Raw genomic sequence first — 24681 nt, forward strand, 5'->3', positions numbered from 1 at the left:
TAATAATAGGGATCCAGGCTGACTAACAATTGCTTTTATTAGTCGGGAAGTGTTTTATTCTGAACTGATTGTTTTCATCATTGACTGGCCGTGGGAAATCATGCATGCTTCCGATCTTTCTCAATCTACACTGCTGTTTTCTTGGGACAGACGGCATTCTACACTTCAGGCCACCCACATTGCCGCTTTTGCTATATTTGATCTCGACTGGCTTGGTCTAGAGTCTGCTATCTATCACAATGTTTAAATACTTTTGGATAGCTCCAAAATCACATGGTTTTAGAACAGCAACCTGCCAAGCCGCCAGAACAGAGGGGAGGGGGTGACGAAAAATATAGTTCCGTAGTGTAATTCTTATTTTTTTTGTTTAATCCGGTCTTTTCCATCGTTGTATCCAGTCTAGAAGCTGAGCCCCTTGAATGACCGTACCTACGCACTAAGGTGTTGTTTCACAAGACAGCTCCCAATCTCTGTGTAACAACCTGTCGACCTTTGGCTGAACCGCTGCTTCTTACCAACAGTTGAATGGACGCCTTACATTCCGCTCGGAAATAACAATAACGCTATTCTTCAGGAAACAGAAAGAGAAGAAATAAAAGAGAGCAGACACAAATGCTAGGGACCTTATCGTCACATACGAACCACACTGTACCGCTGCCACTACCAGACAAAGGAGATCAAGATGCCGAGTTCTGAGGTCCCGTACTCGCAACCTCCAGGTCCCTCGTGACCAGAATGCCCTCAGTACTAGTATTCAGCCCAGCCCCCGTCTGCCCCAGGCTCACGGCGTGCGTCTCCGGGCCTGTCCTGCTCAATCGTGTCCACCGATCATCATTATCTCCTCGTGGATCTTCCCGACATGCTCCGGATAGCGTGCCAGGAAGTAGACAGCAGCGTTAGAGTCGGCGCCGTGGTCTCACTTGAAGAGTCACCGATGAAAATTAGCCAACTCCTTTGGTAAACGATAAACGATTCTCGAGGATAGCCAACCTTCCGGTCACGACTAGCGCGGCAGTGTCACTAAGCTGAGCCAACGGGCCCGATGCATATCGTCTCATGATTCAAGTGATCTTCGATGAACCACGACGCGACGTCTCGATCCTCGAGCTTCCTCTGCAAAAGTACAAGAAAAGAAACGCACTATCAGCTTAGTCCATTGCAGGGGTCAATCGTTTCCCTACCGTCATCCGTCGGTCCATGCACTGGTCGCAGAAAGTCAGCATTTGGAACCAGCGTCGGACTCCCCGCAGACCGGGGAGGAGCGCGAAGGCAAGTTGCGGGATCCAGATCGCCGGACTGAAAGGGCCCAGCAGAGAGATGGCAGAGCGCAGCGTGAGAATGTTGGTGTGCAACTCCTTGTTTTTCATCATGCCAAAAGTCCTCGCTAAACGCGTAGTCGCCCATGGAGTCGAAGGCAAGCCAGCACATCAGCTCGTCTATGACAATCGGATTGGAGCCGTGGGCAGCGATCAGGCCCTCTAGAGCTTGAACCTTTCGTAAGACTCTCCCGTGATATTGCGTGGCAGTTTCGACCACTGCGTCAGCATCCGAGATTGATAAGAGGGAACTAGGGCTCACCTTTCGTGCTCAATGCATGGTCCCACATCTTGCGCCTCATGTCATGTAGGTCTCTATCCCTAGTGAAGATAGAGGATATCCGGGGATAGAGCAGATCATACCAGTCAGACCGGGAATTGTGGTTCCCAGGGCCGTCCATGGCCTCGTAGACTGCCGGATGGAAAATTGTGATCTCGCCAGGGCCTATAGGGACAAGAAAATGTCAATAAGGACATCCACGCCTCCATCTAAACGCCATGCTCACCTGTCCGGACAAAACTTCCGTACTTCTTGTGCCATGAGTCGAGGACAAGATGACCGCGTGAATCGCGGCATTTCCAGACGTGCCATAACTTGGATAGTGCAGCCAGTCGAGGGCCAGGAAAGCTCCTCAGGCGATGGGAGAAGAGGCGGTAGATTGATATACTCAGAAAGAGGGATGACAAGTAACAAATGACAAGAATCGTCGCACGGAGAGCTCCATCCTGTCTAGCTTCGAAGTCCACGGATATCTCCGTGACGTAGACCAGGCTGCCGAGCAGAAAATGGATGATGACCACGGCGAGGCCTTTCAAATGCCATTCCCCGTGGATGAAGACGAGTTTATGGGCTAAGAAGCCTGAAGTAACCGCGACAACTTCTTTACTCGACATATTTGCAATATGTGTACTTCGAATCAAGGTTATGATGCCGAAAGCAATGGAACTGCTGATCGTCTATTGGGCAGTCCGGGAGAGGTCTTTCCTGAGCTTTTGAATCCTATCCCACCAACCTTGACCTTAAGATAACAGGCCACCGGGAGCTTGACAGGGAACGTCCATTAGTGAGACCTGACATACGTTGCCGAAAAGCAGGCGTTCCACTATCGTAAGGCGACTAACATGGATATTGAAGCTGAGACTGCAGGTGGGAAAGGGAAGGGAGTGGCGGGGATGTAGACCAGAGCTGAACATTTAAACTATGATGCACCTGCCGTTATCAAACAACGGCGTGGTGTAACTCGGAGTATACTGTTGTTAGAGTTGGATTGAGCTGTAAGGCCCTTCATCAGCACATTGGATAGGCCACCCGCAGAAACTTCGATATCACAGTCGACATTCAGTCATGAGCTATTATTTGTCTGGTGCAGCATTCGCAATCGGATGGCTGGCCTTGCTCAGTCATCTTTCCGGACCGCGGTGTCGATCCCAGCTGGTATACAATTGAACATACGTCTGTATCGAAGTTGAAGGCAAAGTTGAAGAAGTTGACACCGGCCTGGGAAAACCAGTTTATTGGAAAGATGGAGCAGAACTCGGCTGACACGAAAAGCAGACACCAGACCAAGGTAAGAAGGAACAGAAATGTTGCAAATAGAAGAATAATAATGTCTTCCTGCCTAGACCCTCGACCACGACCAAATGGGTAGGAGTGGAAGAATGCTCTCCAGGCTCCTGCACAGCGGTCTCTACCATGCATATTCTTTCTGGCTCTTCACATTCAATGACCTTAAGACGATCGTGGTGACCAGGACGGTATTTGGCATCTCCAACTCGTTCGCTGTCGTGAACTATGGCCTCCAGCCACCGGCCTCGCCCTCGACTATTAGCCATATCTTAACGGCCCTCTTCTGGGTCTGGAGCAACTACACCCCCTTCGCAATCAACAACCAGCGCGATGCCTCTGCCATAGCTGAAGACATGATCAACAAGCCGTGGCGGCCTCTTCCGAGCAAACGCATTTCACCCGGACAAGCAAAGGACCTCATGCTAGCCCTCTACCTTGTCGTCCAGGCTCACAGTCTGCTGTTCAGCGGCGGCTATCGTCAGTCCATTTGGCTGGTGGTGTTCGGTGTACGGTACAATAACTTGGGCGGATAACTTGGGCGGAGTGGACCAAAACCCACTCGTCCGGAACTTCATCAACGCAGCAGGATATCTCTGCTTCATATCGGGTGCCCTAGAGGTAGCACTCGGCGGTGCGCCACTTCCTATCCATCCTGGGCAGCGTCTGACGCAGTGGCTGCTTGTCCTTGCGGGCATCATCGTGTCGACTGTGCACGTCCAGGACATGTCGGACTAGGAAGGCGACGCTGAGCAGTCCCGCTGGTGATCGGTGAAGCTGCAGCACGATGGAGCATTGCAATCCCCATGCTCCTCTGGGGGCCGCTGTGCCCTACCGTCTGGGATGTCCATGCTGTTCTCTTCAGCCTCAGCTGTGCGCTGGCTTGGACTGTTGCCATCCGGACATTACTGTTCCACAGTGTGAGGAGCGATAAAACAACATTCCGGATTTGGAACTGTTGGATCACCGTGCTGTCATCAAACCGCTCTTCGCCAGAACTGCACATTGAACAGTGGGATCAGCATGATGTCTCTTGTCAAGTTGCCTTCCTATAGATGTCAAGCGGAGGGAACATGGATCAGGGTTCCCAAGGCAATGGAACTATAGGTCAAGTTACAATTTTGCACCCTGCCTATTATCATTGGGTTAGATAGGTAAACCCTATAGATAGAATTTAAACTCAGTTTCTGTACTCCACATTAAGTGTCAACTTAATAATCTTTCAACTCAAACCGCAGGCTCAACCTACCTCAGCTCACCTGACACTCTCGCATAGAACATAGATAGTATGGTTGTAGTCATTTTTCCTAATCACAGCCAATTGCATAATTTCTTCCATACGAGAACGTCTTGCCAACCCAGCTGGTTGAGGTCCGCCTCACGAAGGTATGCGCTGCCCCTTGAGGAGCCGAAGAAGCACAACATCTGTCATCGAGCAATGACTGGCAAGATTGGGATTCCAATTAGTGTATCTATATGTTCTGCAAATCGCATGGTTAGTCGCCAGTGCAGGGTTGCAACGGTGGTCTCGCAGCCAGGGAAACCACATACATCTTTTTTTATCTCGGCTCGCATTAGGGGTAGTCTGAAGAGCTGCATTCCAGGTTTGAAGAGATAGTCCTATAGAGAATAGGATAATCATAAAACACCTAGGTAATGGAGAGCCATCACTGTCATCTTTCAAAGATGCAGTACACATGACGTAGATATATTGAGATTGCGCAGGGTCCTGAAGCTCCTGAGTCTGTAAGAGAGAGTCGCTGAGGAGATAGAAGGAGTCTTGTTGATGCCTTAAACAGTAGTGGCCTGTGGATCTTCTCAAGAGCTACAAAGGGCAGCTGACGGAGGGCTGGTGGAGGACGGAGTTCCTCGGCCGGAATGACGGTCGGGCCGGGAGATCCTGCCCATGACTACGAGATCAGTCAGATACGTAGGTAGCTTCTAGAAAATCCAAGCCTCTTACATTCTCGAATCAATGCGACAAAATGGTAAAGATGGCAAGGATATTAGCAAGCTAATATCGCCAGCCCGAACCCTAAGCCCTAAGCCCTATGTCGCAGGTCCGGCAGGTGACCTCTGCCGGGACAACGCAACGCAGCTGAGATGTATACCGTAAACAGAAGAGGAGGAGGAAGGGAACAAAGCGGTGTATACATTGATCCTGATACGGTTGGTTGACATTGATGGGGGCTGCTCAGCCCTCGACTGTACAGCTCCGGATGAGGGCACTCCTCCCAGCGTAAGCGTACCACCTACATAATGAAACATACTTTACCCCAGATCCTTTGAAACAGACCTATAAACTTGAAGAAAAGGCGGGGTACGTATTCCCTTTGCGACCATTTCTGGTCTAGACCCTGGATTCGGCCCTACAAGCCATGGCAGCGGGCCTATGCAGGAGATCCTTCAGGGGTCTGAGACCGCCACATCAATTAAGTTTGCATCACACCCTCGGCAGACAGACAGAGCCTCAGGAGATGCCCCGGATTGCGCCTCCATTAGCCTTTACTATTTATATCTAACTGATGACTAACATAGGGCTTAAAGGTCGGACAGACAGGACTAATGCATGCATGACGATTTCCGGTTCGGATTTCAATCTTGACCGCACAAGCTTGAATGAGGTCTGTGGGTCGATGTAACAGTAAATATGTTTCTACTCGGAACAGGTGGAATATACTATAGCCCGGATCAGCTAGGGTAGGTTTCTTTGGAGCAAGAGTTTCAGAATTGCTCGTGATGGCGATTCTAATTCCAACACGCACCTAAGTGACGATCAGGATCAATAAAATAAATACAGGGTGTTGAACCAAGACACTAATTGTTTCATAATTATAATATCGCGTACCTACCTAGTCAGGATTAAGTATTAGGCATGTAGCTGCTATATCATGCTGTTGGTATCGAAATGTCAGATAAAGTATTTGACTGAGGATATCACTGGGAAGTCCACATTGTCCACTACTTTTCGACTTCTGGAGCTTTCTAAAGAACATTATTTACATTTAAACATAATAGATGCAAGCTCTATATGATAGTTTAGAATAAGATCTCTGCCGGAATCGAATACTGGGTATGTACTAGACGTTATACTAGTAATCTAGTACGTCACGGATGCTGGCCTATTTCCTCTATCAAAGACTACAAACAAAAAACAGAATCAGCTCTCTCTCTCTATTCATATGTTCATTCATCTGTCCACTCACTCATCTAATCATTCACAATCCATTCATCTAGTCAACTAGGTAAACTAGCTAGCTAGCAAGCTAGACGCTCGCACGGGTATTTCATTCATAGCAGAAAGAAGTAATAGTACTAATACATCTTCATGAGGAGAGAACGTAGAACAAAAATAGAAACAAAATGAATACATAATACAAAAACCTCGCTGAAAACCATACATCCACAATAATGCAGTAAAGGTAACAAATGCAGACATAATGGAATCAAATAGGATCAATGACTACGTCGTTTGTCTTTCAGGTTGAGGTTGTCGCTGCTGCTGGGGCTCCAACGACTCCTCCAGCCTATCGAGGAGGAAGTTCCCCGACTCAGATACCGATGACACGGGCGACGGTGGGGAGGGTTGTCGCTCCGGAACAACAACAACTGCTTGCTTAGCCTCCACTGCTGCCGCTGCTGCCGTTGTTGTTGTTGTTGTTGTTGTTGTTGTTGTTGTTGTTGTTGTTGAGGAGTCCTTGGCGGCGAGGCGCACAGCCTTCCTCTCCCTCTTGCGGGCCTTTCTCCTCTCCTTGCGGGCTTCAGCGACGGGGTCTAAAACCTCGCCGTTGATATTATGGTTTGCTGCGCCGGAGGCGTTCTCATGGTTTTTATCCCCCTGAGCAACAACCTCCACCCCACCGTCCTCATCGTCATCGATATCGACCTCCTCCTCATCAGCCTCTGGAGCATCATCCGCTCCAAACCGCTGCTTCTGCGCCTCCCAATGCCGGAGCATCTTGCTTACGTCGTCGCGACGGGACAGGATATTCAGGCGCTTCAACACTTTCTTGAAGACCTGAGATTCATCAACATTGGGATCGTTCGTGAACTCGGGTATCTCAAGGATATTATACGGCTGCGCCGCAGCCTTGAGTTTACTGTCGTCGATGAGAACCGTATTAGACTGATCCCACCGCATCGGTAAAGGCGGCGGTGCAGCATCGGGGTTCTCCTGATGCGCGAGCAGCTGCGCATGGCGCTGCTTGCCAAGCTTAGTCTTCGACGTTGGGTACTTGGCCTGGATGCCCTCGTCGGCCCAGACCGTCTCGAGCCGCTTGTAAACCTGTATCTTCTCTTTGTACTGGGCGCTCGTGAGACCGAATTTGTCCCGCCCCCACTCCGCGGCGAGTTGCTGCCGTTTGTTCCTGGGAAAGAGTCGCTCGCAGACGGCGTTCACCGTCCGCGGCTGCGAGCTGGACCAGATCATCACCGTGTACTTGTCCATCAGGGTTTCCAGGAACCTGTCCAGACCGGGCCGTTTCACGAACTGGGGCGGGAGGCGACGGTGTTTGCGGTAGATGAGGGTGCCGTTGATGTCGAGGATGACGAGGAGAGGTTGTGGAGGGGTGATCTCCTGAGGAGGGAGGGAAGCCTGCGCCATGTACTCTTCCGTGGCGACGGGGACTTCGAGCGGTTCGACGGTGCGTTTTGGTGTCGCAGCACCAGCACCAGAGGCCCCGTTCACATTCGGAGCTGTTGGGGCCGTAGGATCAGGGAAGATTGGAGCTGATGGCAGATTGGGCATTTGTAGACCCATTCTGGGTTGGAAAGCGGCCATCATAGCGGGAGTCGGGGCGAACAAGAACGGGTTGAACAGGGGGTTGAAATTATTCAATTGCGGAAGACCAAAGGGTCCAGGATTGAATCCTTGAAGTCCTCCTAATTGCGACTGGTCCTGTTGTTGTTGTTGTTGTTGCTGTTGTTGCTGTTGTTGCTGTTGTTGCTGTTGTTGCTGTTGTTGCTGTTGCTGTTGTGGTTGTTGTGGAAATTGCTGTTGAAAGGCGCCCATAAAAAGATTTGGCGCAGGGAACGGAAGCTGGCCAGGAATATTATTTGTACCAATATTCATAGAATTCACAAAATCGTTGTTCTGTGGATTCAAATCCATGCCCCCAAACCCCGGCGCATTATTACTATCGAATGGCGAATATCCAGGCCCCGGAGGAGCAGTACCCGACGGCTCAAAGGCCGCCGCATCAGGATTCCACTCCCGATCCCGGTCCTCCGCATTAGTATTCATCTGACGGTGCCCATGACGACGACGGGGCCGTCGCGGACGACTAGACCCAGGGTACTGCGGCTGCTGCTGCGGCGGCGGAGTCGCCCCTCGACTCTGAGGATTTTGTTGTGCATTCACGAAAGGCCGAGGTTTCCCATGATGACCGCGAAAGCCCCTGCTACCGGTTTTGGAATTAGTATTATTGTTATTGACCTCATTCCCGCCCCTCTGCGCATTTCTCCATCCCGTCTGGCCGCCGCCGTTAGGAGGTCCGGATCTGGCGCTACCTAGCCCATCCCGTGCATCCATCGCCTCCCCTTCCTCCCCCGAATTTCCGGGGAACCGTTTTTGCCGTTTGTTCGGTGGGGGATTTTGTTCTGGAAGGTAATGCGGAGAGTAGAAGTAGGAAGCCACGGTGAATTGCTGCGGAGTCGAGTCGCATATTAGCCGGCGTTTCATAACCGCGAAGTTCAGGGCCTGTGGCAGCACAGCGCAACTTACCCTGTAGTTTGCCGCCGCTCCGTGGGAGAGGCGTTGGCGTTGGCGGAGGGGCGTATTCGATAGGGCGGCCCGATGCGGCGAAAAGAACGCGAAGGAGGGAGCGAGAGGACGGGGCCACGGACGTCCCCTGAACATGAGGAACGTCGCGATTCACCTGGCAGAAAGAAGCCGGAGAGAGAGAGGAGGGACGCGGGCGTCGAGCAGCGGAGAGGGTTTTTACTTTCCAGGCCCGCGCGCGGAGAGAGGCTCCAGAACGCGCAGTCCGGAGACTCGGCGGGCGGTCGGTTCGACCCGCGGAACCAGTCAGAGCGGAGGGATGAGCTCACCGCCTTTCGATGCGGCAGTATTTTTGATTTTGTCATTAACGTCTCCGCCGCTGTTTGATCTTGCGCGCGGCGTCGATTTCGTCCATCCAACATCCCAAGGTCCGGCCTGTTTCTAGGTTAGAAAACCAGGACACTGTTCTGCTGTCGCTCAGCTGTCCTGAACAGCCAGCGCCATGGGCATCTCCGATAAGCTCAACCGGCGCCTACGCGCGCGCGCGGAGGAAGACGAGGACGAGGACATGTACTCGGAGGTGTCAGCCTCTGACAAGGTGTCGGGAGAAGAAGGTTCAGAATCTGGAGATGAAGACTCAGACATGGATCACTCAGCAGAGGAAGACGACGACGAAGAAGACGAAGATGCAGATGACGTGGTCTGTCTCCACAGTCTACCTATCCCGCGGAAATTTTACACACAGCATGCTAACACCACTACCACAGTCCGAGGACGACGGCGAAGACGAAGACGAAGATGAAGATGAAGAAGAAGGCGAAGAAGACATCCATTCCTCACTAAACAACATCTCCTTCGGCGCCCTTGCCAAAGCGCAAGCCTCTCTCGGAAACCCCAAACGCTCCAGCTCCTCAAATACCTCGAAACCCACAACATCCTCGTCCTCACAACTAGATGACATCCGCGCCCGCATCCGGGAAGCACGGGAAAAGAAGGCCAAACAGGACTCCGAATCCAAAAACAAAGATAAAAAGAAGAAAGACAAGGAAGAAAAGAAAGAGAAACGCTCCTCCAAACACGCACCCGCCGTGCAATCCACCAAACACGCCGTCTCGCGCAAACGCCAAGTCGTCGAGCTCCCCAACGCCCCCAAGGCCCGCGATCCACGCTTCGACCCGGCCGTGCTGAGCCGCAGCGCCGGCACGACCCGGCGCAGCTCCGCGGCCATGAACAAAGCCTACGCCTTCCTGGACGAGTACCGCGCGAACGAGCTCAAGGAACTGAAGGAGCAGCTGGCCAAGACCAAGGACCCGGAGCAGAAGGAGAAACTGCAGCGGGAGGTGCGGTCGATGACGGACCGGCAGCGCGCGCTGGAGGATAAGAAGCGCGAGCGGGAGATCCTGGCGGAGCACAAGCGGCGCGAGAAGCAGCTGATCAAGGAGGGCAAGAAGAGCAAGCCGTGGTTCCTGAAGAAGTCGGATCTGAAGCGCGAGGTGCTGGTCAAGAAGTACGAGTCGATGGGATCCAGGGAGCGCGCGAAGGCGCTGGAGAGGAAGAGAAAGAAAGTTGCGGCCAAGGAGAGGAAGGAGATGCCGTGGGGACGGAGGACGATGGAGGGCGATGCCGGTGGTGCTTCAGCTTCCACTGCAGGCGGTGGAAAGAAGCGGAAGAGAGGAGGGGATTAGTTGGTTCCATCTTGATCTTGATCTTATTCCTTGGTATATTATGAAAAGTAAAATGGGTGGCGTTGCTTGTCTCTTGTTATTTTTTTTCTTTTTCGTTTTCTTTCTACATATCCAACATTGTATATTTCCACAACTGTTATGGCATTAATTGGAGCATCAAATCCATACCTTAACACACCTCCTGGATGTACAGAGCATCTCCTCCGTACTTCCTCCGGGATTGATCTACGCAATGCAAGAGTAGACCGGTTTGACATAATACTAAAAAAAATAGAATATATCCAAAACAGATAGATGATAGATAAAGAGGTCTGATTAAGTTAGGTACCTAAGCTTTCCTTGCTCAAGACGAAGCTAATTCAATTAATCAATGACTCAATCATGTCATGATAACAGGCAGGTAGGTATATCTCTGTTTTAAAACTCAAAACTAGAAAAAAAAGCAAAAGCGACACTGTCCTGTTTCGATAAAGAAATTAAATTAATAAATCAGACCATGATAACAATCCTCTTCGCCTAACCAAGCAGGCATTCGAGTCAAATTAATCAAAAAAAAAAATTAGCAGCAACAGCAGCCAGTATAAAAAAATAAAAACGGTATGTCTCCCACAGAAATAATCGAGTTAAAAAATGCGGACCGCGCCATAGTAGACCGGACTATAGGCCGAACCCGTTGAAAAATCCCTATTTCATAGCAATAAGCAATGGCGGAATTATCTTCCGCCATAGAGAGAACATAGAATGTAGGTAGGTCATCGGGAAGACACGCAACCCGAGACCATAAATAAAAATGAAGATAATGATCAGGACCCAATTAATTAGATCCTTCGTATCCACCAGTCCATCTGGTTCATGCTTCTCGTATAGATGTTCGTTGATCATATGGCCTTTCCTCAAACCGCCCATCATGCCCAATGCTAATCCTTTTCCCAATGCAAGATATCATCCACACCGTCATGCCTCCATCGGACTAATCTTTCTCCGACAACCGCAGGACTCTGCTTGCCCTGCTTCCTCCACATTTCAGGCAGCGTTCTAGGTCTCCTGCCCATCCCTAGACACCGCAAGACGGGTGGGAGTCCTAGAATGCCACATGAAGGGTGCATCCATATAGATGTAGTGTCGTACAGACAGCGATACAAATTAAGAATGGAACAGATCCCATGCTCTGGCGCACAAACTGAGGAACTCTTCCTTCTTCCTTCGCTGTGTCTCAGGTGAGTCTCTGCCAGCACCGAACGGACCATGGTACGCTGCGTTTGGACCCGAACCGGTGGCGGGGCCATTCCGGTAGCGAGGTTCCGGACCGTTACCCAATGGAGGACTTCCATTGTCCGTTTCGTATTCATGCCGGGAACGACGTCGTGACATCCCCTGGCTGGAGTGTTGAACGGCTTGAGGTTGTGCGTGCACAGTTGAGGATGGAGCACCATTGCTCTGTTGTGCGCCCTTGGAAGCATTATTAAGGAGGGGTGATGGTGGGGTCGGGGGTTGATGGCCTCCGTAGTGCACGATCCGTGGTAGAAGCTCTTCCCGCCCGCCGGAGAGCTCATGCACTGCTTCCTCCGCCGAACGGTACTCACGTGGTCGCTTTGGCATCTGAGACGAATTTCCAGGCAGACCGGGGGACGGAAGCGGAGGAAGGTTGTTCGCTTGGGATGAGTTGGAACTCTGGTAGAAACCGTTACGAGTAGCATCACGGTCACGGGAACCCAGAGCGTCTGATCCGAAGACGTCTGAAATCGGGGGAAGACGGTTGTTCGTTTGGTTAGCGGGAACGTGATGGATATGCGATGTCGATGCGAGGTTTGGAGTCTGGTTGGCCACATGACGTGTAAGAGGGTGAGGCTGATGTCTTCCTGTAAACGTCTGGTTGAGAGGAGCAGATTGAATCACACGCTCATTTGCGAATTGCGAGGCGGCTGGGGGAACAATGGACAATCCTGGGGGAGGCCTCCTTTTCGAAGACTTTGTGGAACCGAACAGGCTTGAATCGGATGGTTTCGATCCATCTGGTCCGTCACCCTTGGCCGATTTCTGTAATCTCGACTCGATGATAGACCTCTGCTGATCCCGCACCGTCATGCTCCTCTGCAACTGTTCCCGCATCGCCGGGTCCTGCGTCTGGAAACCGGGTGACAAGCACGCGAGGCCGACTTCCTGCATTCCCATTCCCTCTCGAGCTGTCATAGGACCTCCCGCTGGCCGCGCGGACAGCGCACCGGCCGCGGGCACGCTGCCAGAGAGATCGAGTTTGCGGGGACGATGCCTGGAATTGCTCTGGAGACTTGGTGACGATGGGGGTTCTTTTTTCACTACGATCTTTGGGGCACTACCTGCGCTGTGCGCTCTGGGGCGTGTCAGTGTGGATATTCAAGATACTATCAGATCTCCCGGGTCGAGATCTAGTCAATGGCCCACTTACGACGGAGGCGACCGTCTCCTGTCCGGAGAGGCGTTTCTGTTCGCGGAACCATCCTGTGAGGCAGTAGATACCCGCGATGGAGTAGAAACGGCCGGTGCTGCAGACGTTGAAGGAGCTAGAGTAGGATAGCTCTTCGGGCTGGGATCCCGATCAACGGGTGGTGCGGTCAACGGAGCCGCAGTGGCCGGCGCAACAGCGGTGGACATGCTTGTGAGTTGAGGATGGTAGGACACAGAATCAGACCACGACGTAACAGCGCCAATGGCACAGTAATGTCTGTCCTCAAGGTTCTTTTTCTCAAGGTTCACTGAGTGGAGGTACGGTCCGATGGATGACTGCGTTCCCCTCTTCAGAATTCGACGGGTTTGAGACGGGTCGAGTAGGCCTGCAACTTGGACGGTCCACCACGCGATATAATGCTGAACTGTATATACTCTTAATGCTCGACGGAGGCCAACAAAGGCCAGACCGGAGTCTGGGGCAACAAGGCGCCCAAAAAAACGCCTTAGGGAACGAAAGTTGAACTGTCCTTCTCTTTGCTCTATAACACCACAGGGTCCTTGGTGCAAGATGTCCCTGTCCGTCTCTGGGATTCTCGAGCGCTTGTCGACGATGGGCCCTGCTGCGGCGGCTACACCTGGACGTGGATGGACGGCGGGCCGGCTATTTCCGCAGGCAATCACCACGACAGGAAGGCAGGACGACAAAGGCGCCAGAGAGCTGGGATCAAGGAGGGCGAGGAGGGCGGGGAGTGGTGGGCAGCACGCAGGACGTGTGGTGAGGGCGGTTAAGTAGGGCTGGCGGCAAAGTGGCAGCGTCGAGAGGTCGACCAGCTCAGACGGACCCGGGACTGAGAGAAGCGAGAGAAATGGATCCAAGCTCTAGGAGGGGCAGGGACGACGAGCAAGGGAACGCGGTAAAAGAGGCCAAACGAACAAGAAAAGGAGACCAAAAGAGCGAACGAATACAGGGGTGGCGGAGTAATGGGATGAAGGATGGGAAGGGACCGGTTACAGAGATAATTATAGTAGTGTCTCGCCTGGGGGAGGGCAGGACGAGGACCGGCCGTTAAAGACTGCCTGGGCAGACAGCTGGAAGAGGGTCGGAGACAAAGAGCGAGTCTCATGGATGATCAGGGTCTTTCGACCGTGGACGGGCGGTGCGGTGCGCGACTCCGCCCGAGTGCCAGCAGAGCACACGCCAGCGCTGCACACCGACGCTGCGGCGCGGCCACGCTGAGACACGCCCCCCGATCCTCTGCGCCGGGTCGTCTCATCTCTGTGTCTGCGCTGCGGAGTCCCTCCACCACGATCGCCCAGTCGGTCGTCTGTACTCTGTAGAGTCTCTTACAGCAGTTATCTGATCTCATCCCTTATAAAAAAGTGGTCCCCGTATATAGAGTCTACGACAGACAACGAGACCTCTGCTCCGTGCTCTCCATCGACCTCGTGCGTCACCTCGTGGAAACGGCAGATCAGCCCATCACCCCGCGCGGCTCCTGAAATATTCACATTCGGTGTCATAGCTCCCTGCGTCTTTTCCCCTTCCAGCGTAGACGAGGATCGCTCGCGTTGAAGAAATCGATAGTTTCCAGCAGAACCCCCCACCAGGAAACACACTAGTGGCCGCCAGTCCACCGTCCACACGTCGATGCTCTCGCTCGATCGGACGCCGGCAGGGGCTCTGGTTGTTCTGCACGGCATCCATGCCAGCCATTCATCATAGCTTACCCGCCGACCTGTGGCGAACCTGCGACACCAGCGTCCCTCACCATCGATGCCTGGCCCAGTGGTCCGTGACTCCGTTCCAGTCACGACTGCAATCCTGTCATTATTATTTTTCTTCCTTCCTCCTCTTTCCTCCCTGTCTACGTAGTACTCACTATCTTATACTACTCGCGGCTGTTGGATTCTCACGAGTCACTGACAGGGACAGGCGATCCAATCAAGGGCATCACCATCCTGCACCCCAAGACTCTTCTGACTCTTACTGTTGCAGGAGTCGACCCTGCGGCACAGTAAGAACTAAAAAAAAAAAAAAAGAAAAAAAAAAGAAAAAAGAAAAAAAGAAAAGAAAAAGAAAAAAGAAAGAAAAAGGAAAAAGAAAGAAAAAGGAAAAAAAACCAAGCCAGGCTGGCAGAAACTCGAATTTGGAAATTTTCTCCACGAGTCTTTTCTTCAATGATATGATAATAAAGGACCCTCCCTTCCTCGGTTCGACCTCGAAAAAAAAGGTGGATCGTATCTTGGCAGGACTGAGGATCAGTCGCATCCTGACATGCCTCCACCTTCCGCGGAGCTTCATCCGATTTCCAGAGTTTCGACAATCCAATAATAATAAATCCGACGTGACATCTCCACCAGCATGCTCTTAAAATCCCTTTCTTTGCGGTAGTAGAGTCCCAATCCAAGGTATGCGGGTCGTAACTTAGTCCCTCTTCTGAGTACCAACAGGCTGTGCAGCCGTATCTCCCGGCTCACTGCGTCAGAGGTTGGATTGGGGAACCTGCCGGTCCGGTTCAGATTCATGTTGTAACCGCCTAGCTTAAAAGCTATCGAGATTTTCGGCCTCATAGCATGGATCAAAAGCCTTTTATTTTTCTTAACTCGTTTCCCTCTGAGCCAGGGCTAACTCCAAGCCTGGCCTGCAACTCTGGCGCCAGCAAACGTTTAGTGGTGCTCCGTACCTACAACCTAACCTAACCATGCAGCGCCCTCCTCCGGCACTGCTGGCCGAGAGGCCAAACCTTGTTGGCGCTGCATATATGGCGCATGGGAAGACTAGAGGTTCAGCACCTGCAGGACTGGAGACTGGATCAGAAGAGACACCACGCAGGCTGGTTGGAGCTTAGGGTCTCGGAATCAGGTATGTTTGCATTCATGCCATGCGCGCTGAACCGCTGCAGCTCTGGGGATAAATACCAATCAACCTGGACGGACGAGTTCAATAGACATAGATCGAATCTAAAAGGGACCTCAGAACATACAGACCCGAGACAACTCTCCGCGGGGAGAGCCCTCTAAAGTACTATACTAACCCTTTATCAGCCTCCACCAAACGCCGAAAAAGGGCCGTTTCAGATGAAAAAAAAAAAATGAAATGAACCCTCATCCCTCTCCGCATGACAGAGCATGAGAGAAACTGACCTTGTCTTTCTTTACCCTCCAATATACTCCGGACCCCGTACCCCGTATTGTACGGCAGTCCATGCTCCTGCTCCCTGCAGAATCAATATTTCATGCAGATTAATTAAATAGGTAGCATTGTCCGCTGGCCTGGAATCAGACAATAGACCCCAACCCCGGCAATTTCATGCCATCCTGTGCCATGCCATGCTAGGGTTCAGTCTCGCGAACCTTAGGTATCCATCTATCATATCTATCTCTTTGCATACTTACATATGCACACAGGCACACATAGAGCAAACCAGCCATAGAACAACAAGCAACAACCATCTCAGTCCTTTAACAACTGCCTAACCTATCAAAGTAAATGCAGGGCACCAACCAACCAACCCGACATACATATTCGTATTATTCTATTGGACAGAGTATACCTACCACACCTCTGGCGTTCGTGCCGCGTCCGGTCCAGGGCGGCCGTGGCGTCGGGGGCCAAGTAGAACGAACGAAACGTTTTAATATCGAAACCGACGTTCCGCACCCTATCATATAGCGATTTTTTCGCGATCCGCGATCCGCTTCGCTACATACAGCCTACTGTACCTAGTTAGGTAGTTACCTAACTACTTGCATCGCAAGGACTCCTACTACTGTACTAGCTACTGTAGGCAGGACATGACAGGACATGACAAGCGTTCGTGTTCGTGTCTGTGTCCCAGGACCCTGTCCCGACTACAGAGTTAGGTACCTACCTCTCACTAAGGTTGGAAGTTTCCAACCAACCCAACCCGGAAGAAGTCAAGTTTCCTGCCACCTGCCCTGAGGGGAGGGGAGGGGCGGGGAATGAACTCAATCAAGGTCAAAGCTTCAAAGTTCAAAGCCCGAGCTTCGACAAGCTCGAAGTATCCTATCCTATCTTGTTCTGGGATGGCCATGGCCATGGACGGATCGCGATCTGAACGCAACGCCCGGGCAGCGGGCACGGTCCCCGGTTCCCGAGCGGATGATCGATCAATCATCCCTGCTGCAATGATTTTCCATGACGGACCAATCCTGAAGACCAATGCCCTCGCAGCGATCGTCAGGTTAGGTCGGGTTCAGGATAGGATATGATATCCGACAGGTCAGGTCAGGTCAGGTCCTCTCCTGCGGGCTGTCAGCCTGTCAGCCTGAGCCTGTCAGGCCCCGCACGGGAAATCAAATCTTTAAACTCAACCCATCCAACCCCGGCTTTGTACATAGTTACTCGACTAAGCCAGCTCGGATTCAGCCTCAAGTCACACGCGAAGATTACCCGTGAGATGATTATAGATTATTATATAAGTAACTACCTAGATAGATATGCAGGGACATCACGTCCGTTTAAGAAAAAGAAAAAAAAACGGAAGCGATAATCTTAGATTAATTAGTTGCGCTCCGTCTGGTGCTCTCTCTCTCTCTCTGCCGAGTGCCAGACTGGGAATTATTCCCATTCTGGGGGAGTCCAAGAGGATGATCGACCGGTCCAGGCTCCTCTTCAGACTGAGGTTCCGTCACTTGTGACTAAGCTGACGGATGGATCCCCCGTCATATGGCATGGGTATGGGAATGATTGGCATTTGTGCCGCTCGCTCGGCTCAGCTCACAAGCCTCACATCGTCAGGACCAGGACCAGGACATGGGATGACGGGACATGATGATGATCATTGATCAAGGCCCAGGCAGGCCGCCTGAATCGTGACCCGTCACAGAGACTTGGTGACGATCAACGGATATCGGCAAGGGAGTATCTTCCGACCGGAACCATATCTCGGAGGTTCTATAGAGGTAGGTACCTATTTCTGTTATACTCAACGGCATTGAGATCAAAGTTTTCTTTTTCTGACTTTGACCTAGATCCCAAGTTCCTAACAGTACTGCACAAAGTTCTAACTCTAAGTCCTGAACGGAACGTGTGCCGTGCGGGTTGCTCCGTGCCCATTCCCGAAAAAGAAAAAAGAAAAAACGTCTTTTACCTACCTAACACTAGCTCATCACACCTCAAACGCCCGGACCCGTGCCGTCTCCCTTGAGAGTCCAGCCCAGTTGATCACTGATCATCGAGCTCGAGTCCTAGGCTGGGCTAGGCCCTACCTATCCATTTTTCCTACCTCCTACCTACACAAGTTAGGCTAGGTAAGTAAGGTTACTGGGAAGTACTTCCTAGGTAGCGCCCGACAACATTGCCCGCGACGCTGACGTATGTTTCGTCCCATTTTTTCCGCCACTTGCTTAGCCTCATGGTCTATTGATTTTGCTCGAGAATCATCATTTTATCTTTCATTCTTTTCTATCAATCATAACGGATACAGTCAGTCGCCTCACCACAGTGTGGCTTTCTATAGAAGTCTAGAAGTCTAGACGGGCGGGATGATTTCCCGCCATCAGCTAGCTGTCTGAGTCCCGTCCATCATTATCACCGCCATCATCTCTGATTTAATTGTCCGCCTTGGGCATCGATGTCATTTTATTCTATTGAGTTGTTCGGTTCGATCCCATTCCAGGCTGATTGATGATCATCTGGGTACTTAGGTACAAGTACAGAGTATTATCACCCACGTGGACCTTAGAGTACGCACCATGTGGAAAAGGAATGGTTGATATCGTTATCGTCCGAGTTTTAGAAGAGTTACGCGTCCAGCATCTATCTACCCCAGCATCTATCTACCAAGTAGGGAGTGTATTACGGCTGAAATTATTCAGGTTCGGAGATGAACCGAGACCTACCTACCTACCTAACTTACTACCTCCTTCTACTGTAACTGTACGCAGAACTACGCACGTGATGCGGTCTGTTAATAATTTCCTAATTGCAGATCGCAAATTTCGTTATTCTCACTTGTTCAGTCCAAGAGCTCCCGAAGGAAGGTGCCATCTGATTAATTTCAGATATCATTCTATCCCTTTCTGAAACAATCAATTAAAGAGGTCAGTGACTGTCGCATTGCGAATCTTCACATTATCACTATTACCCCCTAAATTTGTTTGCCACCTCTGGGGAGATATGCTACACTTACATAGCATTGAATGATCTGAACCCCGTTTAAAATGGTCATATCATTGCTTGATACGTCATCCAGTCCGGATGGTAACCTAACTAAACGACATTTAGATACCTAGATAGGTATCTATTGCTTATGGTTACAGTTCTATTCGGCCCGTTCTCAGTTTATGGATGGGAGATCGTACTGTATCAACTTTCCTGCAGTATTAAGAGTAATAGAAATGCGGGGGTTAGGAATTAGGTACCTAGGTAAGTATAGGTACCTCCGATAGAAACCGAACCTGCTAGAACCGCATAGCGCAGCGAATATGATGTCCAGAGCTGGAATAAATGCATGCAATCAGTATCCGACCAGGAGTACACCTCCAACGTGGTAGTTTCAGCTTCGAGTAGACATCAGTCCATCAACCTGTGCTCCTGTTCTTTAGCTGCCACTTCGCGAAAGTTAGTCAATTTGTCTGTCCTCTCTCTCCTTTAGTTTTAGTATTATGAAAACATTTGCTGTATAGAAGGCACGAAGAATGTAAGGGGGCAGAAACCTGTGTCAACATACCCCATAGCATGCGCGCAGTATCGAATCTCAATCGATTACAAACAGACGTTGAAAGCGCCACTGACGACAGGATGGGTGTGACAAGTTTATCATGGGCACAACCTCCTCCTCCATAAAGCACTTCTCTGTTATAAACTGATCCTGTTCTCTGTTATTTTTAAGTCCAGGCGGGAACTTCTTTCTCTCTTTTCCAAGGCTTGCGAAATGCGCCCAGGTTTAGGCAAGCAAGTGGTCCTTGTGCCATGTTGTCAAGGTAAACACTTTTTTCAGGCAAAACATATATGAAACAAAGTGAGAAAATAAATGCGCAAGATTTGAATTATAATTTTCAATGCATGTGTGGGCGTTGAGTGAATCGTATACTCCATAGTTCGTCCTGTACTTTGATGTTCTCCATCTGTCGGGACCGGCCAACCAAAGGGCGAGACCCCGCGCAAGGCACGCCGGACCCGCAACTTTAATGGCGCCGCTCGCTATCGATATGCAGGGCAGGCAAAAAGCAATTTTTCCGCCGCCCCTTCCCGGCATATAACAAATTTATCCAATCCAGTTACGCCCGCGACGTATAGATTGCTGGACGGGAGTATTCCTGTGAAAAATCAGAAAAAAGTGGTCTTCAGGGATCCAGGTTGCCAGGTTAATCGGGTGGGAAAAGGAAGAAGGAAGGGAAAAAAAGTTTTCCGACGTTCGCCGCCACGTGAAGCTACCTAGGCAGTCACCAATAAGGCAAGCTATCCGGATCGGATTGGATAGATCAAGGAAGGAATAGCTCAAAAGAACCGAAAAGAGAAGGATAAAAAAGAGTTTTCAGCGAAAGGTTATCTATCTGTCTTGGTATCTTGCACCAGAGGAGCAAAGGACAAAGGACAGACCAAAAGAGCCGGAAGGGGTATATATAAAGAGCCCATCAAAAAGAAAGAAGAACGAAAGAAAGGCAAAAGGGAAAAAGCCTTTTCACAAATACGCAGAAACCAAACCAGCCCGGCGGGCCCGTCGCTAGTCAGTTGCCATTGTCTGTGCTGTACGGAGTACTCCAAAAGTCGGGTGAAAGAAAGGTCACAGTCAACAGTCCGGAGGCCCCCCTCGACATATCACAAAGATGCCGTCGTCAGTGCACTCGCAGGACCAGTCCATGCCGGACGCGGCGCAGCAGGAGCAGGAGCAGCAGTTCGCCAACGAGGAGATGTTCGAGATGGGTGAGCAGAGGATCACAGTTGTATGTGGCTTTTCCTTTCCATTCTTTTCTTTTCTTTTCTTTTCTTTCTTTAGTTGTCTTTTCTTATTCTCTGTTTTGATATGGGGACTGTTCTTGCGTTGGTAATCCGTTCCCTGTCGTCAGCCTCGTCTTGCTTGTCTTTCGAGGCGCGTGGCAACCAGTCCCCAGTCCACTGTTCACGGACCTGAATGAAGGAAGGAATATTATCAGAATACCGACAGATACTGACTGATGCATCCAGCTACCCGGAGCGACTGAGACCGCAGCCTCGTTCCAGTTCGAAGACGAGGGTCACACGCTGGGCAACGCACTGCGATATATCATCATGAAGAAGTGAGTTCCCCTTCCCCCCCTCTCTTTTGACGATTGTATGCGGGGTTCAGCTCCATTTCCTTTGCTTCCTCTATCAGCTTGTCTCCTATCAATTGTCGAGTCACACCTCGACGAAGCGAGCTGGAAGCAAGATCCAACCGCACAAAACGGATCATCACCAGGCCTCCTACTCCTACTACCTAAAAAAGGAAGCAAAAAGACAACTAACGAACCATTCCTACTCCCAGCCCGGCCGTCGAATTCTGCGGCTACACCATCCCCCACCCCTCAGAATCGAAGATGAACCTGCGCATCCAGACCTACGGTAAGTCTTGAACCCTATCCTATTCTATTCTATCCCACAACATATTCCCAGAAAAAGGGACATATAACTGACCGTGTCCTGCACACAGACTCAACCACAGCCGTCGAAGCGCTCGAAAAGGGCCTCGACGACCTGATGGACCTGTGCGACGTGGTGACGGAGAAGTTCACCGCGGCGCGGGACGCGCATATGGCTGCGGAGGAGGACCGGATGAGGTCGTGACGTGATGTGACTTATAACCCAATAGACTTTTTCCTTACTTTCCTTTTTCTCTTTCAATTTCTATCTCTCTGTCCGTCGAGTTTCTTTTTTTCAATTAGAGAGGTTGTTTTCTGTTTTTGTCTAATATGAAGAGTACGTTTTTGTCTATTCCATCCATCTATCTGAATCGAAATTGAACTGAGTAGAAATGCATCCTATCTATCTGACTGAGGTCATGCTCCTGACTGATCTATTCCGATGAAAGAGGACTGGATACCTACCTAAGATATGTAGGCTAGGTAGCTAAGTATCTAGCTGTCCAGGCGGCTCTGTTCTGGTTCTGGTCAATTTATGTTTACGAGATACCTCGTCAGCCAGGGGAAAGGTCGAAAATGTTTCTTTCATTTCTGGAGTAATCGAAATAAAGGGCCTGCATTGTATATGGGGTTGGATTCCGTTAAAGACAGAACTTGTCCCCATAAATCTCCTGTGTGAAGCTTATCATATACTAAGTATCTACCGAGACGATTTTATCTGTCTACGTTCGAGTCACCAGACCTATCGGGACCGAAAACGTGACATTTAGCCCATCTAATATCTATCTAGTTAGGATGAATAAAAAATACACGTGAAAAAAACAGACTCGCGTTTTCCAGTTCGACACGACACTATATACATGGCTAGGTATTCTATCGGTTGCCGGATCGCTGCTTGCTCAAAGATGCATTCGAGTAGACTGCTAGGGCAGATAGCATAACGTAACAAAAAGAACGAATACCAGTCGATAGACATCAGTTGCGGCCCTGTTCGTTGTTTATCATTGTCAGCGTCAGACTTCCTTGGAATATGCACAGGGGTCGATCCGTCTGGATTGATAGGATATAGCCGTACCTCCAAGAACCCAGAGATGAAGTTCGGGGGTAGGCGCGCGCCGGGGTCCTCTTCCGGCCTGAAGTACTTCATCACGTGGGAGAGCTGCTTCCAGTAGTTGAGAGTTTCCTGTGAGAGTTGAAGGCAGAGGGGTCAACAGAGCTCTCAAAAATTAGAAGTTGTACAGATGCAAAGCACAGATTGGAGAAGATAGAGCGAGGCAGCATATGGGCCGGAATATCAGTATTGTCCCTCCATCTACAGCCATTTGTACCCGGAACTCTCTCCATCTCCGCACATGCACCGCCTCCCGTTCTTCAGAGCACCGGATATAGAGAAAGGAAGATGACCACCAACCTGAAACTCCGCATGGCTCTTAAACAGCAACACATCGACAACCTTCAGCTGGCTCACATAGCGATGCTTCTCAAACTGCTGGCGGATCTTCGTGCGGATCGCGGAGACGGGCATGTTAAGGGAGTACATCGTCTGGATTTCGGGGGACTGTTTGCATCCGAAAAATAAATAGTCTACATGTTAGCTGACTGAATTCTTTCTTCTATGTCGGATAATCAATCCAATTGATGTTGGATGGTGATGTGTTTATTAAATGATAAACAGCGGGCACAACGGGTTCAGCCAAATCAAGGACAACATATAGACATATAGACCGGAATAAAAAAATGGATTGAAAAGTATATACTAACCGCTCTCAGCCATTCTCTGTACGACTTGCGCACGCGCGCTTTCGCGTCGGCCCAGTTGACAGCTTCAAAAAAAGCGGGATATCAGCGCCAGGTTCCCAATCGACCCCATGATAACTCACAGGTCCACATCACAAAGAGGTAAGAGGGGAGAGAGTACGTACACGAGCGGGTCCGCTGCGCGAGGTATGTCGGGTTGATAGTCATCGTGATTCAAATAATGTGGGCAACCTCTAAAAAACTGTGAGCACAAGAGGGCTGGGAGTCAGGTCTCCTTGGGTATCGTTGATTCTGGGGACTGGGCAGAAGGTGGAGGTTTCCCCGTTCTCCTCCAGGTCGGGTCGGCTCTCCCCCATGGGCCGTGCGGGCTCTTACCCGTTTCGTCTAGCTTGGAAGTGGTCGACCGGTGGGTCACTTGGCGTCTTCACCGCCTACCGTTTCTGAAAATTTTCTTTCTCGCTGGATGGGTCGCGGCGCATTTTGCAAAAGCGCGGGCGGGTTTTTTGATCGCGCGAGCAGAAGCTGATTGACCGTACTGGAAATTCCTCTTGTTGTGGATTTTTTTCATAATACTATCTGATCAGGCTGGAATAGCGCCTGGTTCTTTGCAATCCTAACTGGGCGGAAGTCCACTCAATCTCTGGCCGCAGAGAATTTCACCACTGCCGCCGGCCATAACCACCGCACCTTAACAGACCGAACATCTCCTCCAGACCAGACCTCCAGACACAGACACAATGGCACCAAACCGAGGCTCCTCCTCCTCTTCCAAAGGCACCAAATCCGGCGGCGACAAGGGCAAAGGCAACAAAAAGTCCCCCCTCTCCGCGACCTCCTCTGGTGTCAGCAAATCCAAGTCCAAAGCCAAGCGCCCCCCGCCCAAGGAAGTGAAGAACAAGCCGCGCACCGCACCGGAGCAGCTGAAGAAGACCAAGAAGCGGGAGTACACGGAAAAGGAGCTGGACCTGCCGCAGCTGAACATGATCACTCCCGTCGGGGTGACGAAGCCGAGGGGGAAGAAGAAGGGGAAGACGTTTATTGATGATCAGGTCTGTTCTCTTTGTCTCTATCTCCTTTTTGGGCTGCGGGAAACGTAAGTTTCTGTTGGGTCCGGTAAGCTGATTGTCTGGCGGGATATACAGGAGAGCATGATGACCATCCTCGCCATGGTCAACGCCGAAAAGGAGGGCCAGATCGAGTCGAAGATGCAGAAGGCAAGACAGATGGAGGAGATCCGGGAAGCGAAGAGGAGAGAGCAGGAGGCGAGACAGGAGCAGAAGAAGTCCAAATTGGTACGTCAGACTATCCCTATTCCTTTGGGTTGGATTTTCGATCCCCGTTTGGATTCCATCCTTTGTAACAAACATCCTTTGCTACGGTCAGGCTAACAAGCAAATAGGAGGAGGCCAAGGAGTCTCTGAAGAAGAAACGCAAGCGCAAGAGCGACAGCGATCTCCTCAACAACAAGGACAAGGAGTCCAAGGAGAACGGTGCTGAAACCAACGGTTCCACTTCGAAGAAGGGAAAGCGGAAGAGCGTCTCTTTCGCTTAAAAATAAAAAGTCTTTGGCGCAAATTCTGTGTCTATCATCTATCTATCCATGCATGCATGTATATACATCCATCATTGGGGTTCTGGCGGCGTTCC

General features: G+C 50.7%; 10 protein-coding genes across 10 annotated transcripts; 5 read left to right on the forward strand and 5 right to left on the reverse strand.

Annotated features, from left to right (window-relative positions):
• Positions 1-811: 811 nt before the first annotated feature.
• Positions 812-2210, reverse strand: VTN00DRAFT_8720 (uncharacterized protein; the record flags this gene model as incomplete). The annotated part of the gene is made up of 4 exons (XM_069435601.1): positions 812-915; positions 1182-1535; positions 1579-1761; positions 1823-2210. The coding sequence occupies 4 exons, from the start codon at positions 2208-2210 to the stop codon at positions 812-814; spliced, it is 1029 nt and encodes a 342-aa protein (XP_069285530.1).
• A 629-nt stretch (positions 2211-2839) lies between these two features.
• Positions 2840-3416, forward strand: VTN00DRAFT_8721 (uncharacterized protein; the record flags this gene model as incomplete). Its single annotated transcript, XM_069435602.1, has 2 exons — positions 2840-2884; positions 2940-3416. The coding sequence occupies 2 exons, from the start codon at positions 2840-2842 to the stop codon at positions 3414-3416; spliced, it is 522 nt and encodes a 173-aa protein (XP_069285531.1).
• A 2927-nt stretch (positions 3417-6343) lies between these two features.
• Positions 6344-8737, reverse strand: VTN00DRAFT_8722 (uncharacterized protein; the record flags this gene model as incomplete). The annotated part of the gene is made up of 1 exon (XM_069435603.1): positions 6344-8737. The coding sequence occupies one exon, from the start codon at positions 8735-8737 to the stop codon at positions 6344-6346; it is 2394 nt and encodes a 797-aa protein (XP_069285532.1).
• Positions 8738-9101: 364 nt separating this feature from the next.
• Positions 9102-10284, forward strand: VTN00DRAFT_8723 (uncharacterized protein; the record flags this gene model as incomplete). Its single annotated transcript, XM_069435604.1, has 2 exons — positions 9102-9299; positions 9367-10284. The coding sequence occupies 2 exons, from the start codon at positions 9102-9104 to the stop codon at positions 10282-10284; spliced, it is 1116 nt and encodes a 371-aa protein (XP_069285533.1).
• A 1143-nt stretch (positions 10285-11427) lies between these two features.
• On the reverse strand, positions 11428-12915 carry VTN00DRAFT_8724 (uncharacterized protein; the record flags this gene model as incomplete). Its single annotated transcript, XM_069435605.1, has 2 exons — positions 11428-12634; positions 12710-12915. 2 exons carry the CDS (start codon positions 12913-12915, stop codon positions 11428-11430), a joined length of 1413 nt encoding a protein of 470 aa, XP_069285534.1.
• Positions 12916-13841: 926 nt separating this feature from the next.
• Positions 13842-14412, reverse strand: VTN00DRAFT_8725 (uncharacterized protein; the record flags this gene model as incomplete). The annotated part of the gene is made up of 2 exons (XM_069435606.1): positions 13842-14043; positions 14123-14412. 2 exons carry the CDS (start codon positions 14410-14412, stop codon positions 13842-13844), a joined length of 492 nt encoding a protein of 163 aa, XP_069285535.1.
• Positions 14413-20505: 6093 nt separating this feature from the next.
• VTN00DRAFT_8726 (uncharacterized protein) lies at positions 20506-20959 on the forward strand (the record flags this gene model as incomplete). The annotated part of the gene is made up of 2 exons (XM_069435607.1): positions 20506-20622; positions 20864-20959. 2 exons carry the CDS (start codon positions 20506-20508, stop codon positions 20957-20959), a joined length of 213 nt encoding a protein of 70 aa, XP_069285536.1.
• Positions 20960-21234: 275 nt separating this feature from the next.
• VTN00DRAFT_8727 (uncharacterized protein) lies at positions 21235-21481 on the forward strand (the record flags this gene model as incomplete). The annotated part of the gene is made up of 2 exons (XM_069435608.1): positions 21235-21259; positions 21348-21481. The coding sequence occupies 2 exons, from the start codon at positions 21235-21237 to the stop codon at positions 21479-21481; spliced, it is 159 nt and encodes a 52-aa protein (XP_069285537.1).
• A 770-nt stretch (positions 21482-22251) lies between these two features.
• Positions 22252-23241, reverse strand: VTN00DRAFT_8728 (uncharacterized protein; the record flags this gene model as incomplete). Its single annotated transcript, XM_069435609.1, has 5 exons — positions 22252-22263; positions 22352-22459; positions 22688-22834; positions 23038-23099; positions 23199-23241. The coding sequence occupies 5 exons, from the start codon at positions 23239-23241 to the stop codon at positions 22252-22254; spliced, it is 372 nt and encodes a 123-aa protein (XP_069285538.1).
• Positions 23242-23771: 530 nt separating this feature from the next.
• On the forward strand, positions 23772-24586 carry VTN00DRAFT_8729 (uncharacterized protein; the record flags this gene model as incomplete). The annotated part of the gene is made up of 3 exons (XM_069435610.1): positions 23772-24083; positions 24177-24326; positions 24434-24586. 3 exons carry the CDS (start codon positions 23772-23774, stop codon positions 24584-24586), a joined length of 615 nt encoding a protein of 204 aa, XP_069285539.1.
• Between the last annotated feature and the right edge of the window lie 95 nt (positions 24587-24681).

Source organism: Thermoascus crustaceus (genome assembly GCF_041956765.1).
Source record: "Thermoascus crustaceus strain CBS 181.67 unplaced genomic scaffold VTN00scaffold_6, whole genome shotgun sequence".
Classification (NCBI taxonomy): domain Eukaryota; kingdom Fungi; phylum Ascomycota; class Eurotiomycetes; order Eurotiales; family Thermoascaceae; genus Thermoascus; species Thermoascus crustaceus.